Source organism: Elaeis guineensis, chromosome 12 (genome assembly GCF_000442705.2).
Source record: "Elaeis guineensis isolate ETL-2024a chromosome 12, EG11, whole genome shotgun sequence".
NCBI lineage: Eukaryota > Viridiplantae > Streptophyta > Magnoliopsida > Arecales > Arecaceae > Elaeis > Elaeis guineensis.
Genome location: NC_026004.2, coordinates 33471098 through 33486520, shown reverse-complemented (window position 1 = coordinate 33486520; position 15423 = coordinate 33471098). Strand labels below are relative to the sequence as shown.

The window sequence follows — 15423 nt, the reverse complement described above, 5'->3', positions numbered from 1 at the left end:
TTTAAGTGAATAATCGATATGGGACTAAATTTACGCTCTCACGGGTCTTCACATACTCTCCCATTTAAGTCCTGATGTCTTCATCAGGCTAAAGGTCTAAATCCATGCATCTATTTATAAACACCACGATTTGCTCATGGTCAGCCTAATAAGCCCATGTTGCAGTATCTCCTAGTCCACATAGGCTATGGGCTGGGTTGGCTTTGATATCATTTTTGCAACAATCCAGGATCTCATTTAAAAAGACTAGTTGGAAGGTATTATTTTGATCATTGGCTCTATATGAATATTTAAGATTTTTCCAGCGAATAATTAATGTAGGAGTAAGTACACGTCCGCATGGATCCTCATATACTCCTTCCATTTAAGCCCTGGCATTTTCGTCAGGTTGAGGGTCTAAATCCATGTATTTATTCATAAACATCACGATCGGTCTGTGGTTAGCCTAATGAATCCGTACTGCAGTATCCCCTAGTCCACATGAGTTATGGATCGGGTCTGGTATGATACCATTTGCAACAATTTAGGATCTCATCCAAAAAGACTAGTCGGAAAATATTATTTGAATTCTCTGATTCTATATGAGTATCCAAGATCTTTCTAATAAATAATTGAGGTGGGGCTAAATACATGCCCGCACAGGTCCTCACTTATTTGTAGCAACCTAGGATCTCATCTAAAAAGACTAGTCGGAAGATATTATTTGGATTCTCTGGCTCTGTAGAAGTATTCAAGATCTTTCCAGCGAATAATTGATGTAGGACAAAGTACATGCCAGCACGGATCCTCACATACTCCTTTTGTTTAAGCCCTGGCATTTTCGTCCGATTGAGGGTCTAAATCCATGTATCTATTCATAAACACCACTATCGATCCGTGATCAGTCCAATGAATCTGTGCTACAGTATCCCTAAGTCCACATGAGTTATGGGCTCTTGATTCTATTTGTAACAATCTGGGATCTCATCTAAAAAGGTTAGTCGGAAGGTGTTATTTGGATTTTTTGGTCATGTAGAAGAACTCAAGTTCTTTCCAGTGAATAATCGATGTGGGACTAAATATACGCCACACGGATCCTTACATACTCCCCTATTTAAGTCTGGCATTTTCATCAGGCTAAGGGTCCAAATTCATGCATCTATTTATAAACACCATGAGTGGCTCGTGTTCTATCTAATGAATCCATACTATAGTATCCCCTAGTCTATATAGGCTATGGGTTGGATTGGCTCTGATATCATTTTTGCAACAATCAAGGACCTCATCCAAAAAGACTAGTTAGAAGATATTATTTAGATTCTCTGATTCTATATAAGTATCTAAGATCTTTTCAGCGAATAATCGATGTGGGATTAAATGCATGCCCGCGCAGGCCCTCACATACTCTCCCTATTTAAGCCCTAGCATCTTCTTCAGGTTAAGGATCCAAACCCATGTATCTATTCATAAACATTACGATTGATTTGTGGTTGGCCCAATGAACCCATGCTGCTATATCCCCTAGTCCACATGAGTTATGGGTCGGATTTGCTCTGATATCATTTGCAACAATCCAGGACCTTATCCAAAAGGCTAGTTGGAATGTATTATTTGGGTTCTCTGGCTCTGTATAAGTATCCAAGATTTTTCCAGCGAATAATCGATATGAAACTAAATACACGTTTGCACGGATCCTCACATATATTGGTATAATGTGGGATGCCATATGCCTCCTTATCTATTCATGGTTTGCAGAGCTAGATGATACATATATGTTGATATAGGTTGATATTGCATAGAGCTGCAAACTATATGGTTGAGACTTGAGAGTCTTGAGACCATGGATTTAAAAGCCATTGGAATGGGGTAGTACTGTAGGTAACTTGGTTAAGGTTTTAAATCCTGCGGGACGGGATTGTCCGAGTTTTTTCATGAAATGGGATGCACTGCCATTCTGCTCCATCCTGACACCTGGGATAGAGGATGTCCCAAATCATCCCAATTGGGATGCTAGTGGGACAGTCTGTCTCGACACATAAGATGGTATCATATCCTACTGTCCCATGGGACGTCCCACTGAGAATTGAATCCTTGAACTTGGTACCATACCGTTTCGACATGAAACTAGGATTGGTATAGTTCCTGGTAAGCCAAGCCCATTCATACCTATACATACTGGTGCATACTGATGGCACCAATACCAACCATGCTGGTTGCTATCCCATGGTTTTTCATTCCTTTTAATGTTGTCAATTTTATTAAGAAACATCGGTACCACTACCTTATTGGTACCATATTATTTTGATGGAAAAACAATATAGGGTTTGGTATGTCATAAATATATTTATACCAAAATGGAGGTTCTGTTTGTGCAAAGCTCTCCATTTGCCATGTGGATGCCCATATTAATAATGTTATTAATAAAGCTCTTTGTTTTAGTAAATAATTAGGGCTTTTGTTTAATACGGTTCATAATAATGTAATGCCATTAATATGAAGCTTATTAGCTTATTAAACCACATTACATAAAAGACTTTTAATATTACTCAATTAATACAGAAATTAGTGACATTATTAATAACCATGTTTACTTAATCTATGCTGATATTAATAAAAATATCTTTCATTAGTACATTGGATCGTTAGATTACATTATGATTTGCTATGCTGCCCCATATCGTTTGATACGAGGCATACCATACCATACTAGTATATCGTATTGTCCTGTACCGACACTATCGTACTGTACCATACCGCATACTGACACTATAATAGGATTTTACGAGTATAGGATTTGATACCAAGATGGTAAATCTTGTATTATATTGATATTTATTAATTTTTATTGTATTTTTATGATCATGATCTTACTTATAATTAAAAACACAACTATCAATGACCCACCTATATTGCATTTAAATATCCCCTATATGCAACACTTTTCTATTTCTTATTATATACAGATTGGATCATAATCTTATTATTTTTAATTTTTTATCAAGGTTCATCGACTCAGAACCGGACTTCATGCTGGCCGATCAGTCGATGGTACGAGTTGGTACACGTTATATTGGACCGTATCTAGTCAAAATCGACATGAAAATAAGGGATGAACTGGGGAGGAAAAGAAAGAGAAAGAGAGAGGGGGGAGGGAGGGAGAGGAGGGAAGGAAAGGAAGATTGGTGGAGACGCCGGAGGTGGCCACCGGAAGGTTATGGAGGCCCTTAGAGGGGAGGGCCGCCGAGGCCTGCTGGACTTTGCGGTCCTCTATGAGAGGAAATGAGAGCAGAGAGAGATAGAGAGGGGGGAAGGAGAGAAGAGGAGTGAGATGAAGGTGGCGGGGAGGTCGTTGGATGGCCCAATCTGTCTCACGGTCGCTGTAGGTTTGAAACAAGGGTGATGCCCTTGTTTCATCATGTTTTTTTAAAAACACAACAAATAGTGAAGCCGACAAGCTAAAAAATGCGATGAAACATAGGTGTCACTCCTGTTTCGAACCCACAATGGCTACTGGGTGGATTTGGACCATCCGACGGCCATGATTGCCATCCGATGGGCCTCCCTATTGCCTTCCCCTCACTCCTCTCTCTCTCTCTTCTCGCATCTTGTGGGGGATTGGGGAGCTTTGGAAGTTTTGATGGTCCTTCGGCAGCCTCAACAGGTCACCATTGGCCACTGTCAGCTTTTTCCTCTCCTTCCCTTTTCTTCTCTCTCTCTCTCTTACTCTCTTTCCTTCTCTTTTGCTCCATTTTCACCAGCGTTCTGAATCAAACGTCCAAACTGCACCGATTAGCTGCCGCTGCGGTTTGGCACGTCTCGAACCGCCCGATTCGGGGCAATTTGGCGAACCATGATTTTTATAATATATTATTTTACTATATAGATAGATAGACATATACTATTAGAAATTTGTATAGTGATAGTGTATCATAATATTAATATAAAAAATTTATGCTAGAAAATAATATGGCTCTTATCTTTGTTGTATTTTATTAGATTTCTTTTATCTATTTTATATTAAATTTCCAGAACAGTCAGAAAAAGAAGAAAAAATTGCATCCTATATATAGCATGGGTTACATGCTAGTTGATATTTAAAACCTAGGTCGGATGGTATGTTATAGGTTGATGTTTCAAACTTTTTTTGGGCAATGCACTTGCAGATTCTTTTGCACCTTTGTTTTAAAATGGCAATCAGAAATTGTTCCCATAAGAATGTATATATATATAGAGAAAAAGAAGCCTTGCAACCAAGATGGCATATGAGAGAGAAAAAGGTTAGTTGTAGCCATCAACACTTTAGGGCTTGTTTGGATAATTGGGCCTAAAATCCTGTGGGATTCATTGGTTGGGCCAGTACAAGTACAACCAGTAAAATACTGAGGTCCTTTTTATCTCTTTATGTGGTTCAGGCTGGCCCATTCTAAAGGTATTCTTAATAATTATGAATATAGGCCTAGCCTAACCTGATTTTGTTGGTTGTACTGGCCCAACCCATGAATCTCATAGGATTTTGAGCCCAATCATTTGAAGAAGCCCTTAATAACCCAAATCATGCATAAATAACATACCCACGATTACTACTCATCACCCTAGGCTTGACCTTGACCATACATGAGGTGCCCTATAAACTAATTACTGGCTTTTCCTTTTTAAATACCAGCCATCAACTCAACCTATGCCATCACCTCTTTCTCCTTGATTTATAAGCACCTAATATTCCAACTTTCAATGATTTTCTATAAGTACTTTGCTGTCTTGTCTGGCTCAAAAGAATTTTTAGTGTGTCTAAAAGTACATTGTATAGTCCTATTACTTTGTGAACTTGTGAAGGGTCTTCTTTTGTGTACTACTAATTAGTTTATATTTCTTAAAAAATGGTTTTTTTGCTTTGTCTTATTTGGTTTCTTTAATATGTTCTTTTGTAATTCTGGCTTCTTGCATTTGTTTCCAAGGTGTAGATGTGTGACAGTTTGCCCCCTTTTTACTTGATTCTGGTGGTAACTAAACAAGCCATTTCTTCCCACCCAAACATGTAAGCCAAAATGGTCTTTGGTCCCAACTATGCTTCTTGATCTTAAGAAAAACCATGATTCAGGCCTCAGAAGGTTTGAAAAGGTGAAGAAGTACGAATTCTCTCTATTATGATCATTTCTAGAGAACTTTGTAGACTTTCATAGAAGTTAGTTGAAGTGCAGGAGCTACTATGTATTATGTTCTATAATCCTGAAATCTTTAAATTTTTTCTATGCCTTTGAGTGGAATCCCGCTTATCTATATAGATTGAAAATCAGGTAACATTTCATATTCACTCAAAATCATATCCTTTGATGTACTTTTGGACTTGGTTTTTATATATTAGCGTTACCCGCACATGACAAAAATAGGGATTTTTACTGTGTCCCCATGTGGATATGACATGACATGTTTGACATGGGAGGACTTGCACTATATCGATATTACATGAACATGATGAAAAATAGGGATTTTTGACATGTCCCCACACACAACATGACACATGTTACACCACACGAGCGATGTTGGTGACATGGCCCTTTTTTTTTTCTTCTTTTTTTTGGGTGGGGGGGGGGGAGGGTGGGGTGGTGTGTGGAGGGCAGAGATGATAGCAAGAGGGAAAGATAGGGTGAGGTGTAGATGAGAGAGAGAAGCCAAGAACAACAGTGAGAAAGTGGACACCTATTCTCTGGCGAAAGGTGCCGAGGGCGTGAATGAGGGAACTGCTTGTGCACCTGGAGGAGGTTGTTGGCACCATTCTTGTGCTAGAGGTAGAGGGCGAGGCCTGCCATCACTGATAGCACCAGGAACAGGACTAGTGGAGGAGGGGATCATATTTGGATTTAGGAAGTTTCACTTTGGGATTAGATCTGAACTTTTTTGGAAGCTTTCTCTCCCTGCCCATGCTTTGGCTTAGATATGAAAGGGTTTCTTTCCTTCTCAGGAATGTCAAAAAGGGAAAGGGAAGAGTTCTGATGTGGTAGAGGAATAGTTTAAGATACAGTGGATGCATAGAAAAATTATGTAATGACTAATCTTTGAGAAGCATTTATAATTTTATACAGATCACTGTGTACTAGACACCTAATTTGCTTGGTCAAAGGACGAGGGCTGCATTAAATTACATGGTGGCTCAAGTGAAGTTCGGTCCAAAACATGGATAATGGATCTACATGAAATTATGGTCCAAATAAATAATTTATCTAGAACATAATATTCTCAAGCCCAAATAAATATATACACAAAAATGGTAGCCATGTCCTTGTGTCCCATTTTTTTGAGCTTTCTGTGTTGGATACTTTGGGACACTTTGGAATTTGGATGCTTGACATGCATGTCCCATGTCCAGGTATCACTGATATATACTCTGCTTTTTGGCTAAATCATGAAAATTATCTCTGTTTCTATTGTCATTATTTTCTTTGCTTATTTGTTTGCACTCCTTATTGATCATTGTTCTCTTCCATCATAATTTTTTTCACTCTGTACAACCACGTCCGCTATCTTCTCCAATGTATTTTACTTTGATTATTGTATGTTCCCAAATTTGTGTTGTTACTCTATCTAGGGATGCTTCACATCCCTATGTTTGCAATTATGCACCACAGACAGCCTTGATTGGCCTGAACATTCTTGTCCAATGACAACTTTCTCACTTTGAGCAGGGTGACGGCATCTGTTACAAGCAGCACACATGAGACTAAAAGCAAGACAGTTTTCTTTATGGAGAAGGACAAGATATATCTACAACTCAATCAGTTTATTAAGCCGGTATTTGCATCAGAGTGCTTTGTATTCTAGGAAGTGTGGCATGTGGAGAAATCACCTCACCTGTTCTTTTTCTGCTCTGCAGATTCCTATCATGGTAATCATGAGGGCCATGGGAATGGAAAGTGATCAAGAGATTGTGCAAATGGTGGGAAGGGATCCAAGATATGGAACTCTACTCCTTCCATCGCTTCAGGTAGCCTGTTGCATTCCAATAAACATGCTTACCATTTAGATGATTTGTCTTACAATTTTTTTAATGTGAATGCTTTGTACTTTAATTATCATGAAATTCTTAAAATTGTTGAAGATTTGCACGTGATAATAGTCATTTTATACTAATATGCTGGTAAATTTGCTGATTGACAAATTAATTATCTTTTTCTAAACAAAAATCTTCTTTTTGCTTATAAATTTATTATTGTCTTTGCATTTTAAATAACCATATCAGTGGTGGAATAGAATTGTCATTGTTTAAGGGGAATATGCTGTTTGATGTGCCCCTTTATATGGTAGCGGTGATCTTCATAAAAAATGCTGGTGAACAATACCCATGACTATTAAATATAAATTAGTGGTGCAAAAACTGATGGATATTGGTTGTTTCACCCATTAGAAAAGATTAGCATTGGTTTATCATAATCAGATCTACCATAATTGTTAAATGTCACTGCCTTTGTGCATGGTTGGGTGGTTGGGCCAAACAGCCTAGGCCCAGCCCATCTAAACCTTACTTTGTTGAGGATTTCTTTTCCCCTTTTCTTTTCTTGTTTGAGCCCCATTTAGGACATTTGGGAGAGCAGTAGAGGCTACTACAGACTTCGCAGCAGCGAATTGGCTGGTCAATGACTACTAGTGGGTCAACCATTGGTGATGGGTGACCACAGCAGTGGCAGTTGCTAGTGTTAGTGCCAGCTCTCTCTCTCTCTCTTCTTTTCTTTTATAGTGGTCTTCATCTTCTTATTCTTCCTCTAATTTTCCATCTTCCTTTCACTTTTGCTACCACCTCTTCTTTATTTAGTCATTCTTCCCATTTTTCTGCTTTTACTCCTTTATTCTATTTTCCTTCTCCTACTTTTTGCTATGTATTAGCTGTTGAGTTATGGCCTAGCATCATGATGGTGTTGCAATGGCCGCAATGTTGTTGTAGCTGTCCTTGTAGATTTTGATCTTTGGACATTTTTTGGTGAAGAATGAGGTTTAATGATACCATGCATGGAGAAAAAGGTGTGTATTTATGATATAAGCACGTGCTTATGCATACCATTGAAGTTACATATGTAATTGAGCTTGGAGGCTTTTCCTCCCTAGGCATCCACCTAATCCATACAAATGGTCCACTAATTGTGGCCTTGCCTGTGCATTTTGGCAACCTTGTATGCTGTCATATTGTCATAAGCCAACAGTTGGATTGTGCCATAATAATTTTCTCTTGCATCGGAGTTTGAATGCTAGATTATAAAAGAACTATAATATTATTATAGGTGTCAATGACTAGGAGGCTGCTTCATAAGCAATAAGAAGGGATAGGAGATCTCTTTGTTCTTCTGTTGTAACCTTCCACTTGGAATTGTGAGGCATGCTACCTTGGTCTCAAGTGTTAAAGGTAAGGATCATGGTCTGCCATACCACCCGGTATGGAACATACCATATCGTATCGGTCTCGAACAAATAGCTATCTCATATCGTATTGCCACTTGGTATGCTATCTTGAACTGTACTGAACCGCATACCAATATTGTAATAGGATAGTATTGGTACATGGTCTTACTGAGATGGCAAACCTTGGTAAGGATCTTACTAATAGCCATTCCCTTTATCCATATTGCTTTCCCTTCCTATTCTTGAATTGAAACTGGAGCAAGAGGAAAACCATCATCTTATAAGAAGATCCGTGATGATCTATCTCTCCATTCAAGCCTCTTCTTGACCCAAAATCTTGGAATCGCAACGACCCTACTCAAATCCTTTTTTCACTATAAGTAACCCAAATGCTCTCTCATTCCTATAAATTAGCGAGACAATCCCCATTGGCATGCAAGAAGATATATGCAATGATAAATACGAGAGTTTGGTGAAGAAGAGAGCTTGCAATTGGAGAAGAAAGCCCAAAAGGATGGCTTAGTGCATGAGGTTCTTGCCACTATAGGATCCGAGGGGGTTTAGATGTACACAACTCTACGATATCGTGTGGAGAGGCAATTTCCGTGTTTCAAACTTGTGAACCCATGCTTTGAACCATATCATTGTGCCAAGGCTCACGTTTTGCAATTGGAGAAGAAAGCCTACGATTTATATACCCTCCAAATGACCCATAAACCATTGTGAGCTGCATATATCTCAAAAGATGAATGACCTCTCTTGGATGATCTTACTAATGAAAGAAGAAGAGTAGTTTCCCTGAGACGATCTAAGCAAAAGAGAACAAAAGGATAAGTGGTTGGAGGTAAAGAGGTCTACCCCATCTCTTTACCTTTCTCACATTCTTTCTCATTCTTTGTTTGTATACTTTATGACTTCCATTATTGTTTATTATTTGTCATCCTCTATCCCTTCTTTCATGTTGTCCACATGGACTTGCCTAATTCACTAATTTGGGGAAAGCTTTTGAACTTTTGGATTTAGCTTAAACCCTTGTGGTCTCCATGCCATATTGCATCAAGTTCATTTTGGCCGGAAGTAACGTGCTAATTGACTACATCGAGCCTTGAAGTTGACCACTTTTTGAAACACTTTAACGATAAAAACCAAGGATCGTTGATTCGGAATCGGATCCCATGCCAGCCAGCCAGTGCTATGGGTCGGTATGCCCCCGTGCTGGACCATACCAGGCCCGAACCGACATAAAAATGGGAGATGAATGAGGGAGGAAAAGAGAGAGATAGAGAGAGGGGGGGGAGGGAGGGAGAGGAAGGAACAGGTGGCCAGTGGAGATGTCTGTGGTGGCCACTAGAGGGCCGTGGTGGCCGTCGGAGGGTTGCCGAGGCCTCCCAGGCTTCGCAGTCCTCCACGAGAGAAATTGAGAAGACGAAGAGATAGAGAGAGGGGAGCGGAGGGAGGGGTGGCGGCGGCCCTCCGGCGGCTCCCCTCCACCTTCCCCTTCCTCCTTTCCCCTCACTTCCCCTCTCTCTCTTTCTCTCTCTTCTCAATTTTTCTTGTATAAGACTGCGAAGACTCAGAGTCTTGGTGGCCCTCCAGCCTTGGTGGGCCACCCCCGGCCTTCCCCTCTCCTCTCCCCTCCTCTTTCTCTTTCTTCCTCTCTTTCCTTCTCGCTCACTTCGTTTTTGTCGGCATTTCGAATTCAATGATGAACCACACCATCTAGTTGTCGGTACAGTTTGGCACACCCTGAACTGTTCGGTTCGGACCGGTTTAGCAAATCATACTAAAAAGATAAAAGAAAAGAGTAAAATAGTTAGGGAGAGGTGTAATGATAGACCACCCTTATTTTGACCTCTCCACTCTCTCTCCAATCCTTTTTTTCTAACTCTTAGACCCTCAATATGTATAGAATTGCAAATGCTGCTGTTCCATATTAGTGATGCTTTTGAAAATTGGTGGAGATTTTGTATGGTAATAGTATAAGATATATTATGAGAGCATCAAACTGTGACTTGTATGCTATGGTTTGCTGGAGGATGATATTTGACTTATAGATCATCTATGCTCGATTGCTGTTACCTATGTATTGCTAGTGTTTTATTATGAAAATGTCTACATTATGGTCTTTGACTATGTAGTTTCCATATCAACATGATCTGATTTTGTGATTCCCACAATTTGTGACACATAACTAGCACAATTCTCCACATTAATGGTGCTCAGAGTTATAATCACACAATTTGTGGTTTCCACATTCAAAATGCATTATCAACTATTTCTACACAGCATAGGCTGATCATTCTAGTCCATCATCAATATTCAATATTGTGTATATAACATTAGCTTCCTTAGATTTCGCGGTCCTCTGCGAGAGAAATTGAGAAGACGAAGAGATAGAGAGAGGGAAGAGGAGGGAGGGGTGGCGGCGGCCCTTCGGCGGCTCCCTTCCACCTTCCCCTTCCTCCTCTCCCCTCACTTTTCCTCTCTCTTTTTCTCTCTCTTCTCAGTTTTTCTTGTATAAGACTGTGAAGACTCGGAGTCTTGGTGGCCCTCCAGCCTTGGTGGGCCACCCCCGGCCTTCCCCTCTTCTTCTCTCCCCTCCTCTTTCTCTTTCTTTCTCTCTTTCCTTCTCGCTCACTTCGTTTTTGGCGGCATTTCGAATTCAATGATGAACCACACCATCTAGTTGTCGGTACGGTTTGGCACACCCTGAATTGTTCGGTTCGGACCTGTTTAGCAAATCATACTAAAAAGATAAAAGAAAAGAGTAAAATAGTTAGGGAGAGGTGTAATGATAGACCACCCTTATTTTGACCTCTCCACCCTCTCTCCAATCCTTTTTTTCTAACTCTTAGACCCTCAATATGTATAGAATTGCAAATGCTGCTGTTTCATATTAGTGATGCTTTTGAAAATTGGTGGAGATTTTGTATGGTAATAGTATAAGATATATTATGAGAGCATCAAACTGTGACTTGCATGCTATGGTTTGCTGGAGGATGATATTTGACTTATAGATCATCTATGCTTGATTGCTGTTACCTATGTATTGCTAGTGTTTTATTATGAAAATGTCTACATTATGGTCTGTGACCATGTAGTTTTCATATCAACATGATCTGATTTTGTGATTCCCACAATTTGTGACACATAACCAGCACAATTCTCCACATTAATGGTGCTCAGTGTTATGATCATACAATTTGTAGTTTCCACATTCAAAATGCATTATCAACTATTTCTACACAGCATAGGCTGATCATTCTAGTCCATCATCAATATTCAATATTGTGTCTATAACATTAGCTTCCTTAGATTTCGATGATTCATGCATCAAAGATGACCAATTGCCAAGGGCTCTACTTCAATATCATTCAATGGACACATTCTTTACATCAGTAATACTAGATCATTACAATCTCCATCAAATAACTTGATCATCATGATCAGGGATTACCAAAATGATTTGAATAGGGCAATTTGGCCCATATCAAATCGAATTGATGCGAATCTAGAATGGTTTGACAGGTCAGGTCAGTTCGGCTATAAAATCCATCTCCTCTCGCCTTGCTTGATGGTTCAAGAGCTTGAAGGGCTCTCTCGTTCACGTTCAATGGTTCAAGGATCCCCTTCACCACCAAACATCGTTCGTTTCACTGTAAGCCTCGCCCTCTCTCTCTCTTTCCCCCTCCCTTGTGTCTATATGGCCGCTCCCTCCATTGTTGTTGGTTCTTCTTCTCTGTTGGGAAGAGCTAGGGTCCAAAATAGGGAATTCTTCTACCCATCTCTCTCTCTTCATTATGTTCACAGTGGCTCCCTCCTCTGTTGCTGCTTCTTCTTTGCCATCAGGAAGAGTTAGGGTTTAAAATTTGGGATTCTTCTCCTCATCTCTCTCGCCCCCCCTCCAAAACCACATCCACAGCGGCTACCTCCTCCACTGGTGCCACTTCTTCATTGCCGCGAAGAGCAAGGGTTCAAAATAGGGGATTCTTCTCCTCATCTCTCTTTCCCTCCCCACCTGTATCCACGACGGTCCTCCCCCCTCTCCCCCCTTCCCCCCTTCCTCCCTCCCTCCCTCCTTCCCCCTCCCCCTCCCTATTTTCGAGTGTGCCCCGGAACAACACTGTATGGACTCATTCTATACTAAACTAGTCGCCGGTTGATATGACCTCTAGTACTCATTCAGTGAACTTGGATCATGGTCATGAAATTTGGTGCACCTAGTCACAAGGATGCCTACAATGGAGTATTTGATGTACCATTCTTTGTATATGGATGTACATATCAATTGCCTTAATTTTCTGGGTAATAGGTTCATTTACGTACTGATCATTTAGTATAGCATAGATTAATGCATTGCTAGAAACTTTGATTTTTGTGCCAATCACCTGATATTCGTATCGATCAATTTGATTGCCTTTATCTTTCATGCCAATAGCTTTGATGTCGTTGTTTGCACCAATGTTCATGCTAGCCAAGGTTGATCACTGAGGTTCCTAGGCTATCTTGTCTAGGTGCTTGGGTAGTTGCACCATCGAGGTACTTGGTGCCTTACAAGCTTTCAACCATCGTTATCACCTAAAGCTGCATTTTTCTACTTGGTGGGTGCCTTTTTCTAAATTTATTGATCATCCAAAATTTTCAGCCATGTTTTCATTTATTTGATATGAAATGGATTTACTAGTTAGTAACATGGATGCATTTAGTTAATCTTGCATTCCATGTGTCTTAGTGTTCTCTCATTCAAGTGACCATCTTTACGGATATGCTTTCTTTATTTTTGTGACTACATTTTCTTTTAGTTTCATTTTGGGTTTTTTATGATGTATTCCTATATATATTTGATGATAGATCATGTTATATTGCTAGGAAGCTTTAATTATCATGTAAGTAAATCTTAAGTAGCACCCAAGATCACGTTGTCCATTGTTTAAGTAGTTAATGATCATAGTACTTATGATTACGATGCTTTCTTTTAACCGTATGCAAGCTTTTAAATCTTGTGGCATTGAGGTGTCTCAGTTTCTCAACGGAATAGGATGCCCCACTATTCTATTTCATCTCAATGGCGGTTCCGGTCATCCTTTGTTTCTCTCTGCTTCTTTCCTTTTTTTCTTTATTTTTCTTCTATCTTCCTTTCTTTCCTATTCTTTTTCTTTCTTTTCTTATCCGTTACTTTCTTTTTTTTTCTCCTTTTTCTTCTTTCTCATTCATTTCTTTGTTCTTTACTTCTATTCTTTTTTTCCTCTCTTCCTTTCTTTCTTTCATTTTTCTTCTTCTTCTTTTCTTTCACTTTTTTCTTTTCTTCATTTTTCCTTCCTTTCTTTCCCATTTCTTCTTCTCTTCTCATGTGAATAGGTTTTGGAGTCTCGACCTCATTCTGGTCTCATTTTCTCATAGGAATTGGACAGGACAGTTGGGATGCCCCATGTCCTGCTAGGATGTAAAACTTTGACCATATGTTTGTGATAATTTGCTCATACAAGGCTTCTATACTTTTTCTTATTAATTTTGAGGAATTTTAACATTAGGGTTCACTTGGCTGCATGGGCATTTCGTCTGGGCATTTTGTGGGCCTCTACCTTGGGTTGCTTAGTTGTTTTGACAACCTTGGTGCTATCTTCTAATTGCTTGTTGATTGCCCAATCTTGTTTCTATTAATCACTAGCATCAAGGCACGTGGTATGCATGTTGATGGAAAACCTAGATGTGCTCCAAAATTGGTAAAAAAATATTGTGATTTTGCAAAATTAAGAAATCACATGCAAGAACCATAGCATTTCGTGCCTTATCGATAAATGTAATTCGCTATCAACCAATAATGTGGGACCATTAACATGCTTAAAGTTAAATTGCTTGAAGTTTGGGCAAATCATGACATTCTTTCTATTGCTATGTTAGTACCAAAGTGGTTTAAAAATGAATAGTTGGTAATTTATCTGATATAGAACACTCATATCAATAAAAAATATTTGAATCATTTATTAAAAAATGGATGTCCTGATCTTCTTTTTTTCCCCATGCTAAATTGATGTCCTATGTAAAAAAAAAGGGATTTTGGATTGTGGAAAAAAGGAAACAAAAAAGTAGAAATAAGCTGTAGATTTAAATTTTAAATTAGATAAAGAACAAATACAAATAAAGAAAGAACTTTGCTGACAATTATAGATTTTTGTCTGGTCAAAAGACGACTCCTATTCTGGTCTTGATGTTTTTGAATATAAACAAAAAAAAGATGTTGTGCTCGTTACATTAGAAAAAGGATATGGGCATGCCCGTAACAAAAAATAATTAATTCAGTGTGAAAGCCAGATTCGTGTTTGGTTCGGGAAGAGATAATGGAAGTTGTGAAATTAATCGTAAGATAATCCACTTTCATTAATTGAGTTATTAGATAATTGAAAAGAAGTGATCTTGAGTACTATTTGAAATTCGGTAGGATTATGTAGAGGGGCCATTGAGCAGCTCGAAAGAACCAGTACTCACTTATAGAAAGTGGAAATAGAAGCATACGAGTATCACATGAAGGGATACTCTAAGATAGATTGAGAAAAAGAAAATCTGATTAATGCCACTTGTGACATTTTGGAACAATTACAAATTTATTTTATTTTTATGCATATTATGATTTCAAAAAAATCTAAACCTATACGTATGTGTTCGTATTCTAGAATTCCTTTCATATTACGACCCCATGGTTCTTTTAAATTGGTAGAATTCTGCCCCAAATAAGGGAATAAAGATTATTTTGACCACTCTTAAATACTTTTTTTTTGAAAAGACAAAGCATGAGGAGTTGGATTCTTTTATCTCAATTTCTTTCCTACTTTAATTACATATTGGATGCATGCTGTTAGGAGTAGGACTATTATCAATCTTTGTCCTTTGTTACAAAGAGAGTAGGACTATTACTGGAATTCTGAGGGTAGGATGGTCATAGAAAAAGTCCAGGTACATAGGGACATCTGGGTTACAAAGAGAAGTCTGGCTATAGACCTTCTTTCATTTATAATGTAGAGATATATGTTTGTGATAATTTGCTTGGACAAGGCTACTTAG

The 15423-nt window shown here is 38.9% G+C and overlaps 1 protein-coding gene across 2 annotated transcripts in view; it reads left to right on the top strand.

Annotated features, from left to right (window-relative positions):
• LOC105032868 (DNA-directed RNA polymerase III subunit 2) overlaps positions 1-15423 on the top strand; it is a 62900-nt gene that overhangs the window by 9756 nt on the left and 37721 nt on the right. For both annotated transcript variants that reach the window (XM_010907450.3, XM_073247081.1), the window contains 2 exons: positions 6660-6765; positions 6848-6958. In XM_010907450.3, the coding sequence (XP_010905752.1) occupies positions 6660-6765; positions 6848-6958 (217 nt within the window). The remainder of the gene's footprint in view (positions 1-6659; positions 6766-6847; positions 6959-15423) is intronic.